Source organism: Macaca nemestrina, chromosome 11 (genome assembly GCF_043159975.1).
Source record: "Macaca nemestrina isolate mMacNem1 chromosome 11, mMacNem.hap1, whole genome shotgun sequence".
NCBI lineage: Eukaryota > Metazoa > Chordata > Mammalia > Primates > Cercopithecidae > Macaca > Macaca nemestrina.
Genome location: NC_092135.1, coordinates 17,467,760 through 17,491,687, shown reverse-complemented (window position 1 = coordinate 17,491,687; position 23,928 = coordinate 17,467,760). Strand labels below are relative to the sequence as shown.

At 35.0% G+C, this 23,928-nt stretch overlaps 1 protein-coding gene across 15 annotated transcripts in view; it reads right to left on the bottom strand.

Moving 5' to 3' along the window:
- LOC105492526 (solute carrier family 35 member F5) overlaps positions 1–23,928 on the bottom strand; it is a 142,013-nt gene that overhangs the window by 14,105 nt on the left and 103,980 nt on the right. For 7 of the 15 annotated variants that reach the window (XM_071072640.1, XM_011759720.3, XM_071072641.1 and 4 more), the window contains 7 exons: positions 19,594–19,675; positions 18,404–18,491; positions 16,565–16,629; positions 14,370–14,474; positions 10,357–10,516; positions 8,080–8,170; positions 4,111–4,265 (listed from right to left, as the gene is read on the bottom strand). In XM_071072640.1, the coding sequence (XP_070928741.1) occupies positions 4,111–4,265; positions 8,080–8,170; positions 10,357–10,516; positions 14,370–14,474; positions 16,565–16,629; positions 18,404–18,491; positions 19,594–19,675 (746 nt within the window). Of the gene's footprint in view, positions 1–3; positions 2,785–2,871; positions 2,966–2,990; positions 3,867–4,110; positions 4,266–8,079; positions 8,171–10,356; positions 10,517–14,369; positions 14,475–16,564; positions 16,678–18,403; positions 18,492–19,593; positions 19,676–23,928 lie in introns of those variants that run through there. The other 8 variants (XM_011759721.3, XM_071072636.1, XM_071072637.1 and 5 more) reach the window with 4 other exon arrangements.

Below are 23,928 nucleotides of genomic sequence, written 5' to 3'. Positions count from 1 at the left end.
AAAACAAAAACCACAGAAATGTGATTAGATTATAATTTCATAGTTTTAGTTTTCTACAGTTTACATTTTAAAAAGCAAATTATCTTAAAATGAAATACCTATTTTCATGGTATACACTTAATAACTGGATACTCAAATTTGGAGTACTAAGAACTTATGAATGTGACTTCTATAGCAATGTCAAAAGCTGACATCGACACGAGAGATTGTGTATTAGCAGTTAGTTTTACTCCTGGTATATTCCACCATTACTCCTGCAAAGACAAAGACACTTGCCCAGTCTATTCTACTCTGTTGCAATCCATCTTCTTTAGTCTTCACTCTTTCTTCTTTACCCAGCTCTCACTTCTAAAAATACTGAAACCTTGCTGGATATGGGTGGGTTTAAGTGTGAGTATGAGAACAATGCACAGCATACCCAAGAAAAATAATGCATAAATTACAGCATTAAAAAGCTTTCAAGAATCCAAAGTCCTCACTTAATGTCACAGGTTCTAGGAAACTGACTTTAGGTCCCCGAATAACATTGTTTTGTTCAGTGTTGTTACATTATAATGTTGATGCAAAAAAAAAAAAAAATGGTTTTGCTGTAATTTTGCTGAAAGTCACAGTTTATAAGAACCTATTGATGATGTTAAGTGAGGACTTACTATAATTGTGTTTATGGTTTTTTTAAATTTAAAGATGGCACATAAACACATATTTAGTTCCACTTGTTCTCCAAAACCTCACTAAAAAGAAAATAAAGGGTTAAAAAATATATATATTTTTCAATAGAAGTAAGGTCTCACTATGTTGCCCAGGCTAGTCTCAAACTCCTGAGCTCAAGTGATCCTCCCTCCTCAGCCTCCCAAAATGCTAGGATTACAGGCATGAGTCACTGTGCCCAGCTTGGAATTTTTTTCTTAAAAGGAATAAACCACATGGACAAAAAGAAAAGTAGAGAAATGAGAAAATAACAGCCAACTCTTAGTTAGCAATGGAAAAATAGGACCAGATATCTCTGTAAGGAGGGATGAAGAAACAACTACAAACAGGAAGACTGGTATAATGTCTATAGCAAAAGCAGAGAGACACTCAGATGCCCTCTCTTACTTTTCACAGTTGGCCAAGTGCCTTTTCTCTAACCCAGGAGAAGACTTTAAGGTTTATTCTCCAAAAAGGGTAGTAACAGAGGATCTCTGCATAAGGGAAATACCAGGACAAATCCTACATGGCTCAGTTATAAGTAACAAGTTTTTAGTTGCAGCAGTATAAACACTGACTACAGATCTATCCAAAATTATGCAATAACTATACAGGGATGATGAGGAGGCAGAACTGATATGGAGATAGGAGGCATGTGAGGTGGGAGCAGAGGAGGAGTAAAGTTGAAAATAATCTGTCTTCATTGATCTCAGTGGAAAAGTCAGCAGAAGATGCCTAAAACTGAGAACTCATGGAACAGAAGTCATAAGCATGATACTTAGGGAGACAAGAAGGAAAACACCAAAGGAATCAGCTAAGAGTTTAATTTCCTCAGAGTGGGAAGAGAATGAAAGCAGGATGGGCAGGCCAGGGAAGGGCAGGGGTAGCTGCCTTGTACAAAAAGTCTTGGAGAACTAGAGCTTAAACCATGTGCAGTATAAACTAGATTTAAAAACAGCCCACTCAAGAAAAACAGATAACCAGGACCGTTAGCCGTAGGTTAGAAGCAAGTTTACCATGAGGATAATGAAACTTAAACTTCAAGCCCAACATAAGTGTTAACAATTGACAGGAGTTGTACAATGTTCTAGATAGGGAGGGAAAACTCAGTAGCAATCAAGAAACATTTCAATATAAATTGCCTAAAGATGTCTCAGAAAAAGGGGCCTGGATCTTCAGAATTCTAGTAGTTTATTGTGATCTTTCATTCTAAATAATCACTTTTGTACCTGCAAAATATGTATGTTGCATTTAATTCAAGCATCCATTCAGCAAAATGTCATGTACTCTACCATCAAAGACATATAGAAGACACTATTTCTTAAAATGTAAAAAATGGGAAAATATTCCAGAAGCATTATTAAATGACAAAGCAATGTCAGAGAATGAGGATATACACTGTGCCAGTTATGTAAAACACACACATAAAAGACTAGTATTTTCCAACCAGTATATTGTACACCAGAATATTACATTTTTCTTACTTTTATCATCAGAGAAAAAATATTTTTCTAAAGCATATTATTAAATAAAATGACCCTTAGCATGAATAAAAATAAGAGTTAAAACTTCCTGATCCTTTGAGTCAGGCACTATTGTATATACTTTATATTTACCAAGTATTTACTATTTTAACACCCTTATAAGGGAGGTTCTATTGTAATCCCATTTCACAAATAAGAAAACCAGAGCACCAAGGGATTAAGAACCTTGCATCGGGCCACACAGCTAGTATGTGCAGAAGATAGAATTGGAGCCCAGGCTTTAGCCCCTTTAGCCTTTAAGGCTGTATGGCCTCTCAAACAACTAATTATAAAAATCAATCCTGGCCAGGCGTGGTGGCTCATACTTGTAATCCCAGCACTCTGGGAGGCCGAGGCGGGCAGATACGAGGTCAGGAGATCGAGACCATCCTGGCTAACACAGTGAAACCCCATGTCTACTAAAAATACAAAAAATTAGCCGGGCGTGGTGGCGGGCGCCTGTAGTCCCTCAGGAGGCTGAGGCAAGAGAATGGCATAACCTGGGAGGCGGAGCTTGCAGTGAGCCAAGTTTGTGCCACTGTACTCCAGCCTGGGCAACAGAGTGAGACTCCATCTCAAAAAAAAAAAAAAATCAATCCTTTGTTTGAATATTACACAAATAAGAATCATATTCAATAGTAAACCCAGCTCACATACAAACCTGGGCTACAGACAACAGCTAACTAGCTCCATCCTCCTGAGAAACACTGTGCATAGAAATGAGACTCTCACACTGTTCGCTGTCTTCTGGAACTCTTGAGAAAAAAAAAAAAGTCAATAATTAAGGAAAGCTTTAGAGCTGAAAAGGAACCTTAAACCTTATTTATTCCATTGGCTGAAGCTATGTGGGCAGGATGCAAGTCAGTGGCAGAACCAACACTAGGATAAAATTTCTCAAGAACTTGTACCAAGTTAGCAGTTTTTGTTTTTGTTTTTTAAATAAGAGATAGGGTCTCACTTTTTGTTTTTTAAATAAGAGACAGGGTATCACTCTGTCACCCATGCTAAAGTGTAGTGGTGCTATCATAGTTCACTGCAGCTTTGAATTCCTGGGTTCAAGTGATCCTCCTACCTCAGCCTCCCAAGTAGCTTGGGACTACAGGTATATGCCATCATGTCTGGGTAATTTTTTTTTATTTTCTTAGAGACAGGGTCTTGATATGTTGCTCAGGCTGGTCTTGAGCTCCTAACCTCAAGCAATCCTCCCACCTCAGCCTCCAGAGTCACTGGAATCAAGTTCTTTTCATAGCAAAATATAAAAAGCTTTCATTCTTAAATAGAAATTGGAAAGAAAAATTGAGGCAATACTATTCTATCACAAATTATGTTCAAACCAATAAAAGTCTTCTATATTTAAGTTCATTATGGCAAAACAGTAAACCTTTTGGTATTACTTGTGAATCAAAACTTTTTTTAAAAATTGTAGTTATTAGGCAGGCAAATCACTTGTGGTCGGGAATTCAAGGCCAGCCTGGCCAACATGGTAAAACCCTGTCTCTACTAAAAATACAAAAATTAGCTGGGCATGGTGGTGTGTGCCTGTGATCCCAGCTACTCAGGAGGCTGAGGCAGAGAATCACTTGAACCCAGGAGGCAGAGGTTGCAGTGAGCTGAGGTCATACCATTGCACTCCAGGCTGGACTACAGAGCAAGACTCTGTCAAGAAAGAGAAAAGAAGAAGAAAGAAAGAGAGAAAGAAAAGGAAAGAGAGAGAGAAAGAGAAAGAATCTTATTACCCAAAAGATCTAAACAAATTATTTTATTTTTATCTGCCATAACATATAAGTTATCACATTTCAATAATTCCTCACAAAATCTCTAAAAGCTAGGCCAGCATGATGCAATTCTCAGTTATCTAGCAAACACTATTTTAAAAAATGTGTATTGGGACTAAACTTACCTCTGAATTCGATGTTTTCTGCATATAAAAGCAAATATTCTTCTGATTCCCACCATCACAGGATCCCAATTATTATAATGGCATAGGAGAGTTACAATAAAAAATGAAAAAAATACAGGGATAGCTCCTGCAAAAAATAACCAAGAAAACTGCACCTAAAAATAAAAGATAGAGGAAAAAACACACCCACAATTATCATTAAGGCAATTTCCCCCTTCAATGTAAGTTTTCTATTTGTGACAACTAGCAGGAATAAGAACAACGGGAAGACAAAATTAAACACTGACGGTGTATTAAGTGTATTATTATTAAGTAAGAATTCAAGACTTCAACTTACAATTCCATGTACCTAAATTACCAACAACAATAGTTCTTGCTTGGAAAACAGGCTAAAGGAAAGCCAAAAAAACATACTTTCCATTTATAGGCATTGCACACTGAGAGTAGCGATATACAGTATGAAACTTTGGTCCTGCACACCATGTTGCTCATTCCTTTTTCACTGTTTGCTGCCTGGTCTCAAATAGTTCCCTCTTCCTCAATTTCCACAGTCATCTTCAAAAAATGTACATTTTCGTAAAAACTTATAGTTGTACTATCCTGTGTATGCTACAGTTCTTATGACAGTACCAAAAACAAATTAAGTGCAAATTTATGACACTCAAAACTAGCAATAAATGAAAAAACCTCAAAATGAAATAATGACTGAGTAAAATAAAGAAAAAAATATAGGAATATTTTTACTAAGGAATATTAGTCAGAGAAGACAAGCAACAAGACAAGCCTCATCAGTGAAGGGCCCTCTGATGTCAACAAGTGTGATCCTCCAATCCATCATTTATCAGGGTTGTCAAGAAAATAAAAAATATCTGTAAGTAGGGTGGAGGTATTAAAATAAAAAAAAATAAGAAAAAAATAAACAAGAAAACAAATATATACATAAAAAGAAAATAAAAAATAATGAGATGCCATAAAGTTACCAAAACAAAACTAATTCTTCCCTTTCACTAGTTCACTTTTACCATCTAGACTCAACTAAAGATCAGAAACAATTGTCAAAGAAGCCTACACCGATCAGCTACTGAAACTTAAGTGCAGCACACAGGAGGTTTGCTTTAAAAAAATGATGAAAATAGTAACTTCTATCTGTAAAATAGGGAAGGAAAACTGTGTTTGCCCTCTTTGAGAACTCCAAAAAAAAAAGTCTGGAATCACAGGCAAGACTCCCTCTGGTGGAAAACATATACTATTCCACTTCATAGCACCATTAGTCAGAGTAAAGGGGTTTTGTGAGCATAATGTCTTTTATGAGGGAACTCACAGTACATAACACAAGAATAATAACTGGCGATTTTTAACATGCAGGCCCTATTTGTATGGTATTCATCCACGGTGACTGAGTCAGCCTGAGAACACCCCAGAAACAATAGTCATTAAACTAAAAAGTCTTCATTTAGTTATGAAATTACCAATATATTTTAACATATTCCTGGAATATTTGCCAGAATGACTAATAATCAGGAAAAACCATGCTGTATTTAAATTACCCAAGATCAGAAAAGGTATTAAGAAGTTATAAATAATGCAATTAAAAATGTAGCTATAGTTGACAGAATGATTTCATGAATATTCAACTAAAAACCTTCTTTCATAACTGAATCAAAGCAAACTTAATAAAGACAGATAAAGCCCTAGAAGACTTTAGAAGGCAAGTTTGCTTGCAACAATGTAGTCGTGTATATGTTGTCTCATAATAAAAAACTTCTAATTTGATTTCCAACAAGCTATGACAAAAGAAATGAAGCCACTTACTACAACAAAGAAAATTACCTATGTAAACAAAAAATTGTTTTCTAATTCCTAAATATATCTGAATATAAAATAGAATATGATCAGGGATGCTTCCTATTATATAAAATAATTATAAATAGACTTAAATAACCAATTTGTTTCAAGCACAATAATGTTAATAAATGCTAACATTTCAGAAGCTATAAATAAATACAGTTAGCTAAGTGAACCTCAAACCCTATAAAAGTAGATCTCTCTTATCATGTTTCTGTCACAGTTCTGGACACACCCTGCTTCTTTTTCCAGATGGAATCTCCCTAACCTCAATCCCAACACCAACGCACAGCCTACTCCTTTAACTGATTGCCCAGTTCTAGATGTGAAGACAATCAAGAAAACCAGATCTTTTTCCTGATTGTCTTCATATCTAGAACTCGGCAATCAGTTAAAGTTTAGTTATGTTTTCATAATTAATTGCTTGTACATACATTTTCCCGTTTTGCCTTTATCCTAAAATACTTTATTAAACAAATTATAACCATTATTATTTGTAATGATAATTATTAAATGACTAATCATTTAATAAATTTAGGTCCCCTGTGACTATTCTCTTAAAAATTCCTGAACATTAACCTGCCATTTTTTTTCAATCTACAAAAGCTTATGTTTTTAAAATATCAGTACAATAAAGAGGATTTACACAGTAGTCTACGAAAATCCTCTAGCAAGTAGCACTTTCCCAGTTTCACAACCATTTTGGTTCATATTCAGGATTACGACCTGAAGATGAAGAAGGACCTAGATATTACTTAAATCTATAAAATAATGATTTGTAATAATGTGTAATGTTAGTGTTATATAGAATATCCACATTCTATGAAAATGCAAGTTATGTAAGGCAATTAATTCTCAATTAAGGAGAGAATCTCAGTTCTTTAACCATGACAAATAAATAAGAATTTACTGAACCATAAAACAAAGTTAAATATCAGTAAAGAATTGTTTTATAAATAGAGAGGATATATAGCACTAAGCATATTTTGCTTTTATCTTTTTTTTTTTTTTGAGATGGAATCTTGTTCTGTTGCCCAGGCTGGAGTGCAGTGGCATGATCTCAGCTCACTGCAACCTCCATCTCCCAGGTTCAAGTGATTCTCCTGCCTCAGCCTCCCAAGTAGCTGGAATTACAGGTGCACACCACCACACCCAGCTAATTTTTGTATTTTTAGTAGAGTCGGGGTTTCACTATGTTGGCCAGGCTGGTCTCAAACTCCTGACCTCAAGTGATCCGGCTGCCTTGGCCTCCCACGTGCTGGGATAACAGGCATGAGCCATGGTGCCCAGCCACTTTTATCTTAAAAACCACACAAAGACCTAAAGAAAAATAGCTTTAAAAATTTGACTATTGCTTGTACACATTATAAACCTTTGGGCCTTGAAATATTTCCCTCTTCAAATTATATTAGACTAAAACACACACACACACTTCTATGACTTAGTAGTTGTAGTTAAATGCCTACATCTACTGAACTGTGTGATAAATGGCTATGCTCCATCTTTCAGTGTGGGCAACAGCATACCTCTGTTCTTCCTGCTACACCTAGGAGCACTGAATAAACTCTTCCCTTCTAGGCTGTTGGGAGAAACATCCCAGATTCTCTTTTCTGTGGTGTTAGCATTGCCAATATTATTACAAGAATCCCCGCATCCATACTAGGCCTTCAGAGAAGAGGGATGGGACACCCACTCTGCTGAGTCCAGAGAGAGATGGCTAACATTCACTGCAAACAACATTATTCATGTACTGCTCATATCTTCAGTAGTATCAGCACAGTGTTAAGGAACCTGTGATACGGTTCATCGCAGAAACTAAAATGCTTATATGATAAATGTGACTTACCAAAGAACATCTGGAACAGAATCAGCTCTAAAACTGGAGAACTACATATGAAGATGATGCCCTTAACTTAGAAATTTAGGGAAAAAAATGGAAAAGCTAAAAATGGAAATTATCTATTTCTTTGGTACTTTTTGTATTTCTATGTAGTAAAGCACCTTGGGAGAGAAAGCATCAAGTATTATTTATGTTTGTATCCTTATAATTTAATCACATCTCAACTTTCATTACGTTTGTTTTAATAACATACCTAAAATATCTATGAATAATAGTTTCCTTACCTTTTGCATACACATGTCAGCTATTATGGACAGAGGTATTGTAAGGCTTAGTGCAAGTGTGCCTATCAATGATGAGGTAAGAAAGCAGCCCCTAAAAAAAAGAAAATAGACATTTCTATATTAAAAAAATTAAACAACCAAAGAAAAACACTGAACAAAGACTTTCTTATAATATAGGCTTGTGAGATCAGGAGCAAAGATAAGAGGTTAGGATGGATTGAGAAATAAAATACAATAAAGTCATTAAGATGATTCTCAAAGTTTTTCTTCAAATATTAAAAATACAAATATGTAAGTATAAAAAGCTCAAAATATTTTATGCTATTTTTCAAGATCTGTTTGCAGATATTCAACTTTGAGTTTATAGCTTATATTTCATTAATTTTTTTAAAAAACTGTTGAACAGTTATTACAGTTTTGTGATGATACGTAGATAACAAAGAAAACAGCAATATTAATGTTGCAGGACAATACTTCACACATAGACTTTAAGGAAGTGATAAGCCAACATGTGATTCTGTCACCAAGCAAAAATATCTCACCTTCATGAACACTAAAATAGTGTGTTATTCTTTTGATTTGGCTTGGCATAAAAAAGAAAGGCTTGAATATTCTTTAAAAATATCTTCTTGTTGTTTTCCATTTTTCTAACAATTGTCCTAACCAAAAGTTAAGTTCTTTAATTTTACCTTGAATTATCAATGTGGGTATGAAATTTTGAAATATCTATCTGCATATAATTTTGTTGAATTGAAAGAAAATATTATACCCAATGGAGACAGATGAGCCATTTATAAAGACTGATAATTTGGGTTTATAAGGAGAAAATGAATTATAAGCCAAGACAAAACCATAATGTATATCGTTAGGACTACAGATCCATGGAAGTTATAGGCAAGTAAAATCTAGCTCAGTATATGTCAGAATTAATAATGCTGTCCTGCAATAAAAGGGGCTATCTCTCAATAAAGTGTCACTAGAAGTACTGAACAGAGGCTGAACAATTAGTCCTTTTTGATGAGGTAAAGGGAATTTAAGTACTTGTGGTTCCCACTACTTAGCTGCTCTGTGAAAAGAGCATTCGGGGTCAAATATAGCATATGTTCTTGGATATTTGTCACGCAGAGTACTATAATAAAAAACCTGGAAGGTAGAATTATAAAGCCTGTTTGACTTAATCCAGCTTTTAAGGTGGATCCAATTTAGCTGATGGCTAAAGCCTTTTGTCATCTGTTAATAGTTCAGGTTAAAACAATCGAGTATCTAAAATGTATATAATTAAAGATGAAAAAATTAATGAGTTAATGGATTACGATTTTAAAGAATTTTAGATCAGCAAAGGAGTTTAGATAAGAACATAAATTACTACAATACAAAGTAAATCTTCAAGTATTACACAAAATAGAGTGAATATGGAGGATCCAAGAAAACAGATATTCCTTAACTGGGCAGGGAGGCACAGCAGTATAGGCAGAGCATTAAGGAAGACTCCACAAAAAAAGTCCATTTCTGTTGCAGTCTTTCACAAGGGAAAACTAGTTAACAGTTTCAATGGGTATGTAATAAAATTCATTTTATTCATTTATGTTTTATTCATTCTATTTATTTAAGTTTCTATTAAATAAAAATAGGACTAAGTAGAAAGCTCTGTTATTTGAAAGGTTTCTCAAACTCCATACATGATACTGTCTTCAAATTATTTTAAGTTTATTATTGCATATCAATATATTGGATATATAGCATATCAAAGTATGTCAACATCTCAAATCAATCAGAGTTTAAGGTTTACATATCTGGCTCACCGATATGAAAGGTCCTGAAAATAAATAAAACAAAAACACCTATGAACAAGCAAACAGATATTCCAAAGCCTCTTAAATAAGCACCATCTCCTGGATTCTCAATTAGAACTCATGCCTTCACACTTGGCATACATAACTCATACATTTGGATATCCATTAGATAATGACTACTTTCATTTGCATAATACTCCACTTTCTAAAACATTTTTACAGATTTAGACCATTCATATTCATTCCTTCATTCAACAAGTATTTATTGAGCTCCTCCTGTGGACAAGGCACTACTCTGGAATGGGCACACAGAAGTTAAAAAACAAAGTCCCTGCTCTAGTGGAGTTAAAGTATTCAGTTTTACGTGTGTTGCAGAATGGGGTGCACAGGAAGGGCCACCAGCAAACAGACAAAATATAAACGCTTAAAATATCCAAAAATTAATCAACTGATAATTAATAATTGGAGAATAAACAGTACATACCACAACCACAGGAACTCTGAGAGTACTGTTCCAATAAGGCCATTAATGATAATGCACATTAATACTACTTTATTGGGAAACTCGAAGTCCTCAAATCCAGTATAATGAAGTAAAAAGAAACCTGGCCATAAGAGCAGCAGATTAAATAAACCTACAAAACCTGAACATGTATAAAAGAAACAAAAGTTAAAATTGTGATTTATTTCTATTCTCCAAGCTTATTAACTCTAAAATCAAAATTAGATTTTGCACAAAAGCACTCTGGGAGATTTCACTAGCTAAACCTTCTGTTGGTTTGTTTTTAAGTCAGTCCTGTGAATAGCTCAAAACCATAAAAAGAAAACTGTCTGAAGCAACTGGTGATCAGTCAGTTCAACTATCCCACTGTATGGGAGCAACTACTGTGGAGTAAACCACTTAGGACAACTCAACAAGAAGGGCTGTTAGCCTTAGCAACTGACAATATAGTGCCCTAGAACTTAAAAGAAATAACTGGTATGTATGTGTTTGTGTATTCAGCCTAAATTAATTTTAAAGAATTGGATGGTTTGCTTTCTGATTCAAGTATTTATGTCCAAAACACTTGTGCTACGCGAGCAGTAATGGAAGAAGTTCCAAAGGAGATAAAACTCTTGGTTCCTGCATTCCCAGACTTCTAGCTAGTTAGTGAGAAAGTTTGTACACACAAAGAGCTATTCAACATATGAGCAAAGTACAGACTGACCAGTTATTAAGGAAAGCCATCCCACATAGTGGTTAAGTGTGTGCTCGGCAGTCTGACTGCCTGGGTCCAATCCCAGCTCTATCTATCATTGAATAGTAGTGCGAACCTTATACCTCTTTTAAGCCTTAGTTTTCCAATCTATAAACATAAAATAAAATTTAATAATATTTAATTAGGTTGCTGGCAAGATTAAACACATAAAATATAGCATAGTATCTGGCACAAAGTAAGCATTTAATAAAAGCAAATATTACTATAGAAATTAAGTTTATATATGACTATATACATGTGAAAGTAAAGACTATAAAGAAAAAAGATTACAACTGTATAATAAATTTTGTTGTACTTTCTATGTAGTTTATGTCACAAATTTGCTATATGATTTATGCGGTAACTATATAGCTTTCTTAAAATTAAATTACAGTAGATATATAATTGATACTATGTCACCTAAATAATAAACCGGTAATTAGGATGCCTAATTAAATCTTAACAGGGCAGGAGCACCCACTCTTTATCTGATGCTAAAGACTCACAGCCACCCCACTTCTGTGAAGGGAGGGGCAAATAAGTCTGCCTTTCCCAGCAAGTTCCCACCCTCCACCCCACCCCATCTTCTGCAGCTCATGACTAATTGATGGAGGCTTTATGAGGCCAGCCATCATGGCTCAAGGCCCAGACATATTAGCTGCTCTCCCTCTGCTCCCCGCCCCAGCACCTGCAATGAATTGGGCCAAACCTCAGTTATACTTGTGTGCCACATGGTTCTTTCCCCTTCTCTATCTTGCTTCCTTCACTCCAAGTTTTTCCTTCAGTGAACTCCCCACAATGAATCACCTACACAAATTCCCCATCTCATATCCTGTTTTAGGGAGCCCAACTATTATGGTTTGGCTCTGTGTCCCCACCCAAATCTCATCTCGAATTGTAATCCCCACGTGTTAGGGAGGGACCTGGTGGGAGGTGACTGGATCATTGGGGCAGTTCCCCCATGCTGTTCACATCATAGTGAGTTCTTACAAGATTTGATGGTTTTAAGGTGTTTGGCAATTCCCCCTTCGCAAGTTCTCTCTTGCCAGTGTGTAAAACATGCCTTGCTTCCCCTTCACCTTACGCCATGATTGTAAGTTTCCTGAGGCCTGCCCAGCCATGCAGAACTGAGTCAATTAAGCCTCTTTTGTTTATAAATTACCCAGTCTCAGGTAGTTCTTTATAGCAGTGGGAAAACAGACTAATACACAACCTTCAGACATCTATTCATTAAAAAAACAACAACAAAAGAACACATATACAGGACACATGACCTAAAATGCTTAAATAACATTACAAAGTTGTTTTAATGAAACACCAAAATGTGGCATTACCAAGAACTGAATCTATTTTCTGGTCCCTGAAGTGCTGAGTCTATGAAATCCCACATAAATTAACATCCTTTGACCTAAAGACAAAAGTCCCAATGACTCCACCTATTCCCTAGACTGCCCAGAATCTGGCACCACACACCTTTCTGTTCTTCCACAAAGCGAAGTTCCAGCACAATCATTCAGATCTACTCACTGCTCTGCGTTAAGCCTCTGCTCAAACTCCCTTGCCTGAAGACCCCCCAATATCCCAATCCTGACTTCTCCGAATCGTGTCTATTCTAAAGCCCAGGGCAGATCAATATTGCTTTACATATCACATCACATATGAACAGGACCAACACAAGCTACATGTCTATATGCACTCTCCCTAATATGAGTAAATTAAGCAATTTTTCTTGCAAGTTGTCAACGTTTAAATTTTCAAAAAGTATCACTGACCTAACCACCTACCTCTAACACTAAAATAAACTAGCATTTTATTCCTTTCCAAATAAAATTTTCTATGACTGCCAAATAAAATATCATTAAAATTATCTTTTCTTTTTTAAGAGACAGCATCTTATTCTGTTACCCAGGCTAAGGTGCAGAGACACAATCATAGCTCACTGCAGACTTGAACTCCTGGACTCAAGTGATTCTCCTGCCTCAGCCTCTCAAGTAGCTGGGATTACAGACACATGCAACCAAACCTGGCTATTAAGCTATATTTCTTGAACTCTGTATTTAAAAAGAAATTAAGCAATCACTCAGCCTCATGGCTTTTCAAACATTTTATTTTTGTTAGTCTTCAGATACAGGTATTTAAACTATTTTTAGTTTTAAAATAGTCTGTTTTTAAAAAAAATTAAATAGAAATGTGGTCTCCCTATGTTGACCAGGCTGATCTTAAATCCCTGGCTTCAAGCAACCCTCCTGCTTCAGCCTCTCAAAGTGCTGGGATCACAGGAGTGAGCCACCATGCCCAATCATAAGAAAAATCTTTACTACAAATTAAATTTTAATGCAAAATGCTCAACAAAGTAGAGCTGTTCCACAGGTGAAGCAGCAAAGGAGTCCAAGAACTAGACCCCTGCATGCAACTCTATTTCCTTCCAACCATCCCGGGAGCCTATCTATTCCCTAAATCACAGTTTAGAGGCCATTCATCTAGTCCAATTTCCTCATATTCCAGATGTCTATGAGATAAATAAAGTTACAACAGCTGGATTCCAGGTCTCCTGACTCCTTGTAAGCTGCACTTTGAACTCTTATCACTGAGCTTCTTTATCTATTTATATTCAGATATCTTTTGAAGATAGCTTGTCAATGTGTTCTTCTTCTGCAGTCCTACAGATATCGCAAGTTCTTTCCTGAACTGATGTTAGGCAAAGGAAAATTTATAAACCATATCTAGAAACTATAATTGGGTAATTTGAGAAAGAATCTATGTTATAAAAGTGTCTATGTCTTAAACATAAAATGCAAATGAAAACCCTTTAAATGGCCCACAATTTTTAATGTAAATAAGTACATAGACTGTGAGAGCGTTAAACATATAATTTGGGGGCAGTCTCCCCAGTCCTTTGCTAACTATTCAAAACTGGCAAAATGTAAAATACAGCAGGTAAACTCTCACATGCTTATAAGAGCATAACTCTGTCATATCGCTGAGATAAATATCTGACTTGCAGTCTGAAGACATCAATTTGAAAAAAGTGTTAGGAGTTTCTGTCACACACTAAGGAGATGGGCATTCCCTCATAGGTACACAACCATGCAGGATAAAGTAAACATTGGGATTGGCCTTCATAAACTTTAAATGGTTTTGAAGAATCATATGGAAGAAAAAAAAAAAAAGGGTTCCCTATTCCGTCCAAAAAAACAAAAGCAAAACCCTGTGTTAGACATTTACAGTAAATAGCCTCACAAGTTAAACATATTCTTACCAAAGAACATTGGAATATCCAACTTGTCTTCTCTATCTACTTTTCTCTTAATCATAACAATATAGACAGCATAGAGCATGGCTCCAGCAAGAGACCAAATGGAACCTGTAAAAATCAACATGATTTAAAGCAACCACTCATTAATTCATTCAATATACACTTAAAATCCAATAATGTATCAGATAATATTGCAAGAATATACAAAAGTGAAAAGATATATAATTAGATAAATCACCTTTATACTGACACAAAGATATATAATGAAAAGGTATAGCCTACCCCATCCACGTCTTTTAGGAGTACAGGAAGGAGTTTAGTGTGTTAACAAATAAATGCAAAAGCATTCACCTCAATGATCTGACCAAAACCTATACATATTATAGTAATACAACTAAAAAGTAACACTTTGTTTTTAATTTGGAAATGCATGTTTCTTATTTTACCCTACATAAACAATCTTGACACCTGGCATTTTCCAACTTAACAAATGTTTCTTTCCATCACTAAGCTGTTGCTTGTATTGTCTTCCTTACCCCCATATATCATTCTTAATATGTATTGCACTACCATTCCCATCTTAAAGGCTCTGTTAAAGTTTCATTTCTTCCACAAATCATCCTCTTTCTAATCTGCTGCATTTCCATTCTGTCTTCTGTTTTAGACAATACTTACTATTGTCAAGTATGGTATTAGTTTAATCCCTAGTAGCTTCATTTTATAAATCTCTTATTGTTCCAAATCAAGAACTCCTTGAAAACTGCAAACACATAATTTATACTTTTTAATGTTCCAAAATAGCTAACATAATACAGCTCTCACAGTACATGAATAATAAATACTGATTCTCTTCATTAACTCTCTCTCAAAAACATTTAAACCTTTCAAAACAGCTAAATAATGTTCTGCCAAGTGGTCATATTCAATACTTTAATCAATTATTCAAAAGATGAATGTTTTATTACATCTTTTATTATTTTCAAACTTTTTTAAAGCTTTTGTCAACAAAATCTTGCACACACATGCACATACCAAATACATATATTGTTTTATGTATTTGTATACACAAAGCTGCTCTGGGTGAGAAAGAGGTGAGGAGGTTCAAAGCACAGCTCACTGGGTAGTAGTTAGGAATAATTTAGAAAGCATTGTTCTATTCAATAAACCTCAAATATCTAAAGAAGTATCCAAAGAGAAATAATTAATATAGGTTTATTTTTTATTATGAGGTCTCACTGTGCTGTCCAGGCTGGTCTTGAACTCCTGGCCTCAAGCAATCCTCCCACCTTGGCCTCCCAAAGCACTGGGTTAACAGGCATGAGTCACCATGCTCAGCCCAGCTAGGTTCTGTTTATCTTCGTTTTTGTTAAGTCTAAGCAATGGATCAAAAACTAAGTGTTCATCATAGCAGTAACTGTTTCAGACAAGAATCAAGAGGGAATGACAATATTCCTGGGTGATATGACAGCAACAGGAAATTTGTATAGCCTCAAAGAATCCCCGACAAGATGCTTATTACTTACAATGGGAAAAATTAGTAACTTTACACTGGAATAAGGTGGTTAATTTTAACCACCTTAAAATTAACATTACCAGCAACAGGACAAATCAATATCCTGTGCCTGTTGGTAGAATGCACTGCTCAGGAAACAATATCACTTCCATTATATTCTTACCAAAAATGCACAACCTCAATTTAACCAAAGAAAATGTCTGACAAATACAAATTGAGAAACATTCTACAAACCAACTAGGTGGGACCCTACAAAAGTGTCAAGGTCATAAAAGAAGACTGAGAAACAGTTCTGCATTTAAAGGAAACTAAGGGAACATGACAATTAAATGCAATAAATGATCCTAGATCGGAAAAAGAACATTAGTGTAAAAAATGGCAAAATTTGAAAAGGCTTTATAGATAACAGTATTAGAGTCAATGTTAATTCCTGATTTTTATAACTGTATAATAGTTATGTACGTTGTTAACATTTGAAAAATCTGGGTGAAGGCTATGAGAATTCACTAAAATATTTATGCATTTTTTAATATTGTTTCCCAAGGAAAAGTTTAAAAAAACACCTGCTAGTGCCCACACTTTGTACGTGTATCTGTGCGCGTGAGCATGCACATTTGACTTTCTTGTTTAACAAAAAACTTTCCTGTATACCCTTAACAGAGAGAATGCAGAGTCAAGTACTTACCTATTGTATCTCTTCCAGCGGATTTTTCAGACCCTGACAGGTTTACCAGTACAACACCTCCAATGCTATGAGAATAACAGTCATTAAGGATGAGCTAAACAATTCTGAAAAGGCTAATCATAAAGATAAAAATTATTTATAAGTGATCAAGACTAATCTCAACTTTGGGTAACACTGTCAAATAATTTAGCAATTTCAATAACAATATCTAACAATATCAATATAATATAGTGTTATATTCGTATTAACTCATTTAATCCTCACAAAGTGTACAATATTATACCTTATAAGGAAGTATTATTACTGCCATTCCCATTTTACATGTGAAAACTAATACACAAAGAGGTAAGGTAACTTGACCAAGATCACATAGCCGAGACTGAAACGCAGGCAGTTTTACTCCACAGTCCAGTGCTCTTAAGTGCTGTGCTATCAACTGTCTTTCAATTAGGAATGAATTAACCAACTTGTCATCCCTTTCCAATCTTTCTTTTGGATTACAAAAATATATCAAACCCATATAAATCCAGCAATGTAACAGTACTTACTCTTGCTTATTGGTAAAATCTAAATTAACGGTAAAACTATCCTTATGTGCTTAAACAATTTCACTAATCTCATGATTTTAGTGGATAAAAATAAGACTGAATTAAGGTTGTAGAGATATCAGAGGTCATTCATAAACTCAATTGTTATTTTCTGGGCATCTAATATGAGCAAAGCACAGGGTTACAGAAGTGACCAAAACAGATGTGGTTCCTGTCCTCAGGGAACTTACATTGTCTTTCTATTTCTATGAATCTTATAAATTGTAACATGTTTTCAAGTAGATGAGATATTCCTAATTTAAAAAAAAAAAAGCCTAATTCTCTCACCCTGATCAGAAAGACCAGGGTGGCAGTAGGAGAAGATGAAAGAAAATATGTATTCCCTTATGGAAAGATGTCATCAGAACTTAAATGTAGTCCTTACATTAAATATGCATACCCTTCAATTAAATCATCACAATTTTCTGTAATAATCATTGTTCATATTCAGATTCAGCTATTATTTATTGAGTATCCACAATATATTTAGAAACCAGGGGTTTTGTTTCCATTTAGATGATGATGATTATGATAATGGCTAAATATAGGGAGCACCTCCTGTTGTGTATCACACATTGTTCCAAGCACTTTAGAAGTTCTACTCATTCAATCCTCATAATAATCCTATGAGAGAAATCCTATTATTATCCCCAATATACAGACGAGAAAATTGGCACAGAAACGTAAGGAACTTGCCCAAGATCTCAAAACTAATAATGATGGAGATGGGATTGGATTCCAAGTGGTTTGGCTTGAGGCCACACTCTTGTCTCTCAATTGATGAAATGAGATTTCTTTGCTTAGATTTCCTTCCAGATTTTTGCTATGTAAAATTCTTTTTATATCCTCAGAAATTGAATCTCTTAGTAAAATGCCAATTCAAAGCAAAGTATTAAACAATGTTTAATACATAATTCTTAAGAACATACACTTACACAAAAAATTTCTAAGTAACACTTTTTTTTAAAGGTACAGATAGTAAATATTTTAGGCTTGTGGGCCACATTGTTGCAATTCAACTCTGCCTCTGTAGTGCTAAAATGGCCATAGACAATTTGCAAATAGATGAGAGTAGCTGTGTTTCAATAAAATTTGGATGTGACAGGGCTAAGTAGCATCATGTCCATTTAAAGCCTTCTTTTATCCACATCTTTCTTTGCTCTTACAATATAAACTACCCTGGTGCCACTACCAGAAATTGTGACATTGTATTTTTAAGCAGAGTAAACTAGCTATCACAGTATATTCTTACCTTAAAATTACAGCTAATAGTTTAGAAAGGGTAAATCTATCTCCACTGTTACTTGGAAATACTGCAGCAAGGATTAAGGTAAAAAGTCCTATCAGGAGAAAAGAATTTAAAAATGGTACATGAGTTTAAATACTGTCAACATTTTTACTAACAACTTCATTGTTTAAATAAGCAAATTATATACCTAACTTTCAAATTATTTTTGTCACTCTTAACTAAGAAAATAACTGCAGTTAAGTAATGACTAGACTGAAATGTTTAAAGTTCATGCATAAAATAGCCTCCAAACTAAACCATGTTTATTTCAACAGTACAGATCAAGTACAGGCCTATTTATTTTAAACTAATAGGAAACTTAAATCTTATTCAGAGTAACATGTTGACTTCATCATAATCAAGCTTGTGTCCTGAAGTTATTTTTATAGTTTCAAAAATACTTTTGTCTTCCAGATTTGAAAAGTGATTCAATCTTAAAAATAAAACACCTATCATAGGGCAAATTATAGTTCTGAAATAAGCAATTACATTTTAGCCAAAGGGTCTAGAAAAAGATCTCGGAAAAGTATGTATGAAGGGAAAGGCAACTACAATACAAAAGGCCAGCCTATAAAACTGTAATATATTGTTATATTTTAAAAAATTGTAAATTATTTGAAGGAACATAAATAGCACAGGCTAAGGCATGAAACTACAGTCATGCTTAACAACAGGGATAAATACAGAGAAAATGCATGTCATTCAGCAATGTCATCCTTGTGCCACCATCATAGAGCACACTTACACAAACCTAAATGGTATAGCCTACTACACAGCTACGCGATATGCTATAGCCTATTGCTTATAGGCTACCAAATTGTATAGCATGTTACTGTATTGAATACTCTAGGCAATTGTAACACAGCGGTAAGTATTTGTGTATCCAAACATATTTAAACATAGAAAAGGTACAGTAAAAATATAGTATTATAATCTTATAGGACCACCATTGTATATACAGTCTGTTGTAGACTGAAACATCATATGCGGCACCTGACTATATACAGATTAAAAGGCAGTTATAATAGACTAATGTATATTAGAACTAATATAAGAAGCTATAACGAGATAAAAATGCTGTATATGTACACACATATACACCAGAAATATATACACTGATTTATAATGCAGAGTTTTAAAGACAAATTTCTTACCAGAAGTTGAAGATAAAATATTAACTATAGCAACTTGTGTGTCTGAAAGTGCTTCTTGATATGACAAATTTGCCAAAAACCACTAAAGGAAAAGAAAACCAAAGTGAACCCTAATGAAAGACATGTTTACATCTGTCATTACAATTCAGAATTCCCTCTTTTGTTCTCCTCCTAAACACTGTTCTCACAAGATGTTTTAAAAGCTGCTTTGTATTGAAAAAATCACAGGCTCCCAAAAAAGACAAACATTTATAATCAGACCTAAGACCCCGCTACCCAGTTTCCCTTAAAATTTAACAATAGTTGGTTAACAATTAGCATTCAGGTTTTTCTTTTCTTTTTTTTAATGAGAGTAAAATCAAGTATCAAATCAATTTAAAAATTTGCTTTATCTAGGCTGGGCATAGTGGCTCATGCCTGTAATCCTAGCATTTTGGGAGGCTAAGGTGGGTGGATTGCTTGAGCCCAGAAAGACCAGCCTGGGCAACACAGTGAAACCCCATTTCTACAAAAAAAGATACAAAAATAAGCCAGGCGTGGTAGTATACACCTGTAATCCCAGCTACACGGGAGGCTGAGGTGGGAGGATTACTTGAGCCTGGGAAGTTGAGGCTGCAGTGAGGCAGTCATGCCTAGGTGTGTCATCACCTAGCCTGAGGCAGCCTAGGTGACAGAGAGACCTTGTCTCAGGAAAAAAAAAAAAAAAAAAATTGCTTTATCTAAGTACTGCTGACACTCTGTGAAGTTTATCTAAATCATATTTAAATTTGGGAAAATTCTCCAACATTAGAATGTGTACAGATGAATACAGCATAACGAGAAATCTATTAAACCAGATGATGTGCGTGGATATGGATGGTCTTAGCTAGCTAGCTGGATTGAAAAATAAAAGGCTATATTCACTTTGGAAATTTAGACATGTCCTATGAAAATTGTTAATTTACTGGTTAATTGTGATTGTTTTTCTGAATCTCAGTTTGGAGACACAACCCAAAGAGTTCTCATAACTTTGGATACAGTGAAGGAAGCTTTCCAGCTATCAGGACTTTTTCACAAAAATTCTTTCTTTTCTTCCACTTATCTAGGTTAGGATGGAGAATAAGAAATAATACTTTTGGCCGGGCGCAGTGGCTCACGCCTGTAATCCCAGCACTTTGGGAGGCCAAGACGGGCGGATCACAAGGTCAGGAGGTCGAGACCATCCTGGCTAACAACGGTGAAACCCTGTCTCTACTAAAAATACAAAAATTAGCCAGGCGCGGTGGTGGGCGCCTGTAGTCCCAGCTACTCGGGAGGCTGAGGCAGGAGAATGTGTGAACCCAGGAGGCGGAGCTTGCAGTAAGCCAAGATCGTGCCACCGCACACCAGCCTGGGCGACAGAGCAAGACCCTCCGTCTCAAAAAAAAAAAAAAAAGGAAATAATACTTTTTTTGATGAAGGCTGGCAGGATGTCTGTGTGTCCAAAGTTCAGTAATTTTCACTGATAATTCATCCATTTTTTGTGGATAACACTTTTTTTACTATCTGAAACAATGCGACTATGAATATCTTAATTCTAGCACATGCCTGCCACCTGGTACATAAGTACATGAGTGTCACCAAAGCATATACTAAGAGGTGGATTGCTGGGTCAAGCAAAGTAAACTAACGGCTAGACTAATTGTTTTTGGTGTCTCTGCTACTTACACTGGTTGACTCGAAGAGCTATCCCACTAAATGACTTATCTCTATAAAGACAGGAACATCTCTCTAACTCTCTCAGAGCCTATGGCTGAGTAGTATTACACTAGTATTCACACTGCAAAGAAGCAGTAGAGACACATGATTGTAGAGCACTATCAGAAGGCAGCAGATGGCTGACAGCCTAGTAGTCTCCATTCAGTCTATACTGTACTCAAGGCTAAAGCCAGAATGAAATTATGGCAACGTGGTTCTGATTCCATCTGCAATCCTTTGATTTCCTAGATAATTTCACATGCCTATCTAGATAAAACGAGGTAACAACTGATGGGCAATATCAAACATATATGGCAAGAGAAGCCACAATCTGCGTGCAGACGAAGTGCTAGAAAAGAAGACTCAACCCTTAATCTTATCTGTCAAAGATTTTCTCCATGAACAGATAATGCTCACAGAGTGATTATTAGCTTTCTTGACCCACTTCTCTTACTATTTTTATACTTAAATATTGTCCTTATTTTCCAAACAACCTCACTGGTCCATGCTAATTCAAGGTAAATAAATAAAAACAGATCACTTAGATAAGAAGCATTCAAAGGTCATAAGAATCCTTCATTAGCTGTGAACTCTTTCCAGAATAACCTTTCCATTCTCTACCTCTCACCAAACACCATTCTCTGGCTATTGTTTCCACGGCACCCTCATCACAAAAGAAGACCCATCTCAACCATCCTCCAATAAAAATTGTCCATACAACATCTGCCTTCATTATTTCAGAGTTGAGGACAACGATTTATGAATAATTATAGCAAATAATACATTTCATAATTTCATTAGTAGTAATTCATTTATAAATTGTCATAAAACATTAATATTTGACAAAATATTGTGTATGTTCAAGGTATATAACATGATTTAATATACACATAACATTGTCTACTGATTACCATAGTCAAATTAGCACATCCATCATCACCCATAGTTACCATTTTTCTGTGTGTATATGTGATGAACACACTGAAGAATCTGCTCTTATCAAATTACAAGAATATAGTACTGTTATCTGAAGTCTCCATACACATTAGTTCCCAAAACTTATTTATCTTATAATTGAAATTATGTACTCTTTGACCAACACACCCCCATTTCCCTACCATTCTACTCTCTGGCAACCACCATTCTACTCTTTGCTTCTATTTTAGATTCTACATACATAAGTGAGATCATATTTGTGAGTATTTGACATTCTATGCCTAGCTTATTTTATTTAGCATAATGTCTTCCAGGTTTGTCCATGTTGTTGCAAATGGCAGGATTTCCTTCTTTTTACAGCTGAATAATATTACATTATGTTCAGCCATGAAAATGTACTATATATATTCATCCATCGATAGACACTCAGGTTATTCCCATATCTTGTCTATGATGAATACTGTAAAATAAACATGGAGGTGCAGACATCTCTATGAGATACTGATTTCATTTACTTTGGATATGTAGTAAGAGATATTCTTGATAAAGCCAGTATCACCTAAATTATATTTTACAGAAAAAAAAAAACCTAGTAAGACAAAAGATATTCAAAGAAGATTGGCAAATACAGTAATCATTAACTCCTTTTAATCTACACTGTCCAGTACATTAGACACTAGCCACTCATGGCTACTGAGCAATTGAAATTGGCTGGTCTGAACTGAAAAGTGCTTTAAGTATAATGCATACTGGGTTTAGAAGATTTTAGTACAAAAAAGAATGTAAACTATCTCATCAATAATTTTTACATCAATAACATGTTGAAATAATATTTTTACATATAGTGGGTTAAATACAAATATAATACTGAAATTGATAACATCTGTTTCCTTTTCCTTTTTTAAATGCATCTACTAGATAATTTAAAACTATGTTTGTGGCCTACATTTGAGGCTCATGTTATATTTCTATTGAATAGCACTGCTCTTAACCTTACCTAAAGCTTATCATTCTATTAAGCTAGATTTCTAAAAAGGTAAGTTTTCTCTCAGTATCTGCAGGGGATTGGGTCCAGGACCCCAACCCCAAAGGTATCAAAATCCAAAGATGCTCAAATCCCTTACATAAAATGGCATAGCATTTGGATACAATCTACACACATCCTCCCATATACTTTAAATCATCTCTAGATTACTCGTACCTAAGACAACGTAAATAGTTGTTGTGCTATTGTTTTTTAATCTCTATTATTTTTATTGTTATATTGCTGTTCTTTTATTTTTTCACCTTCACTATTTTTGATCTGAAGTTGGTTGGATCCAAGGAGGCAGAACTCAAGGATTTGGAGGACAAACTGTATGTCTGGACTATATTCCTCTGACTTCCCAAAGGAATGCCTTCATTTTAGTGATAACTTGATTAATAATATTCTGCTAGGTAAATCAAAAGAAAATCTTTGGAATTTGCAGTATGATAATTACATATGTAATAAAAATAGTTTAAAGTCTCATATATTCACGTTATTTTATTAGTTGGGGTCTCTGCTTGTTTTAAATGAGTGTAAGGCAGGACTAAAATGTATTAATTATATGCTACCCAGTTTTCAAAGGAGATGTGTAATAAAAGCTTCTATAGTTGACCCTTGAACAACATGGGGATTGGGGGACCAACCCTCAGGCAATA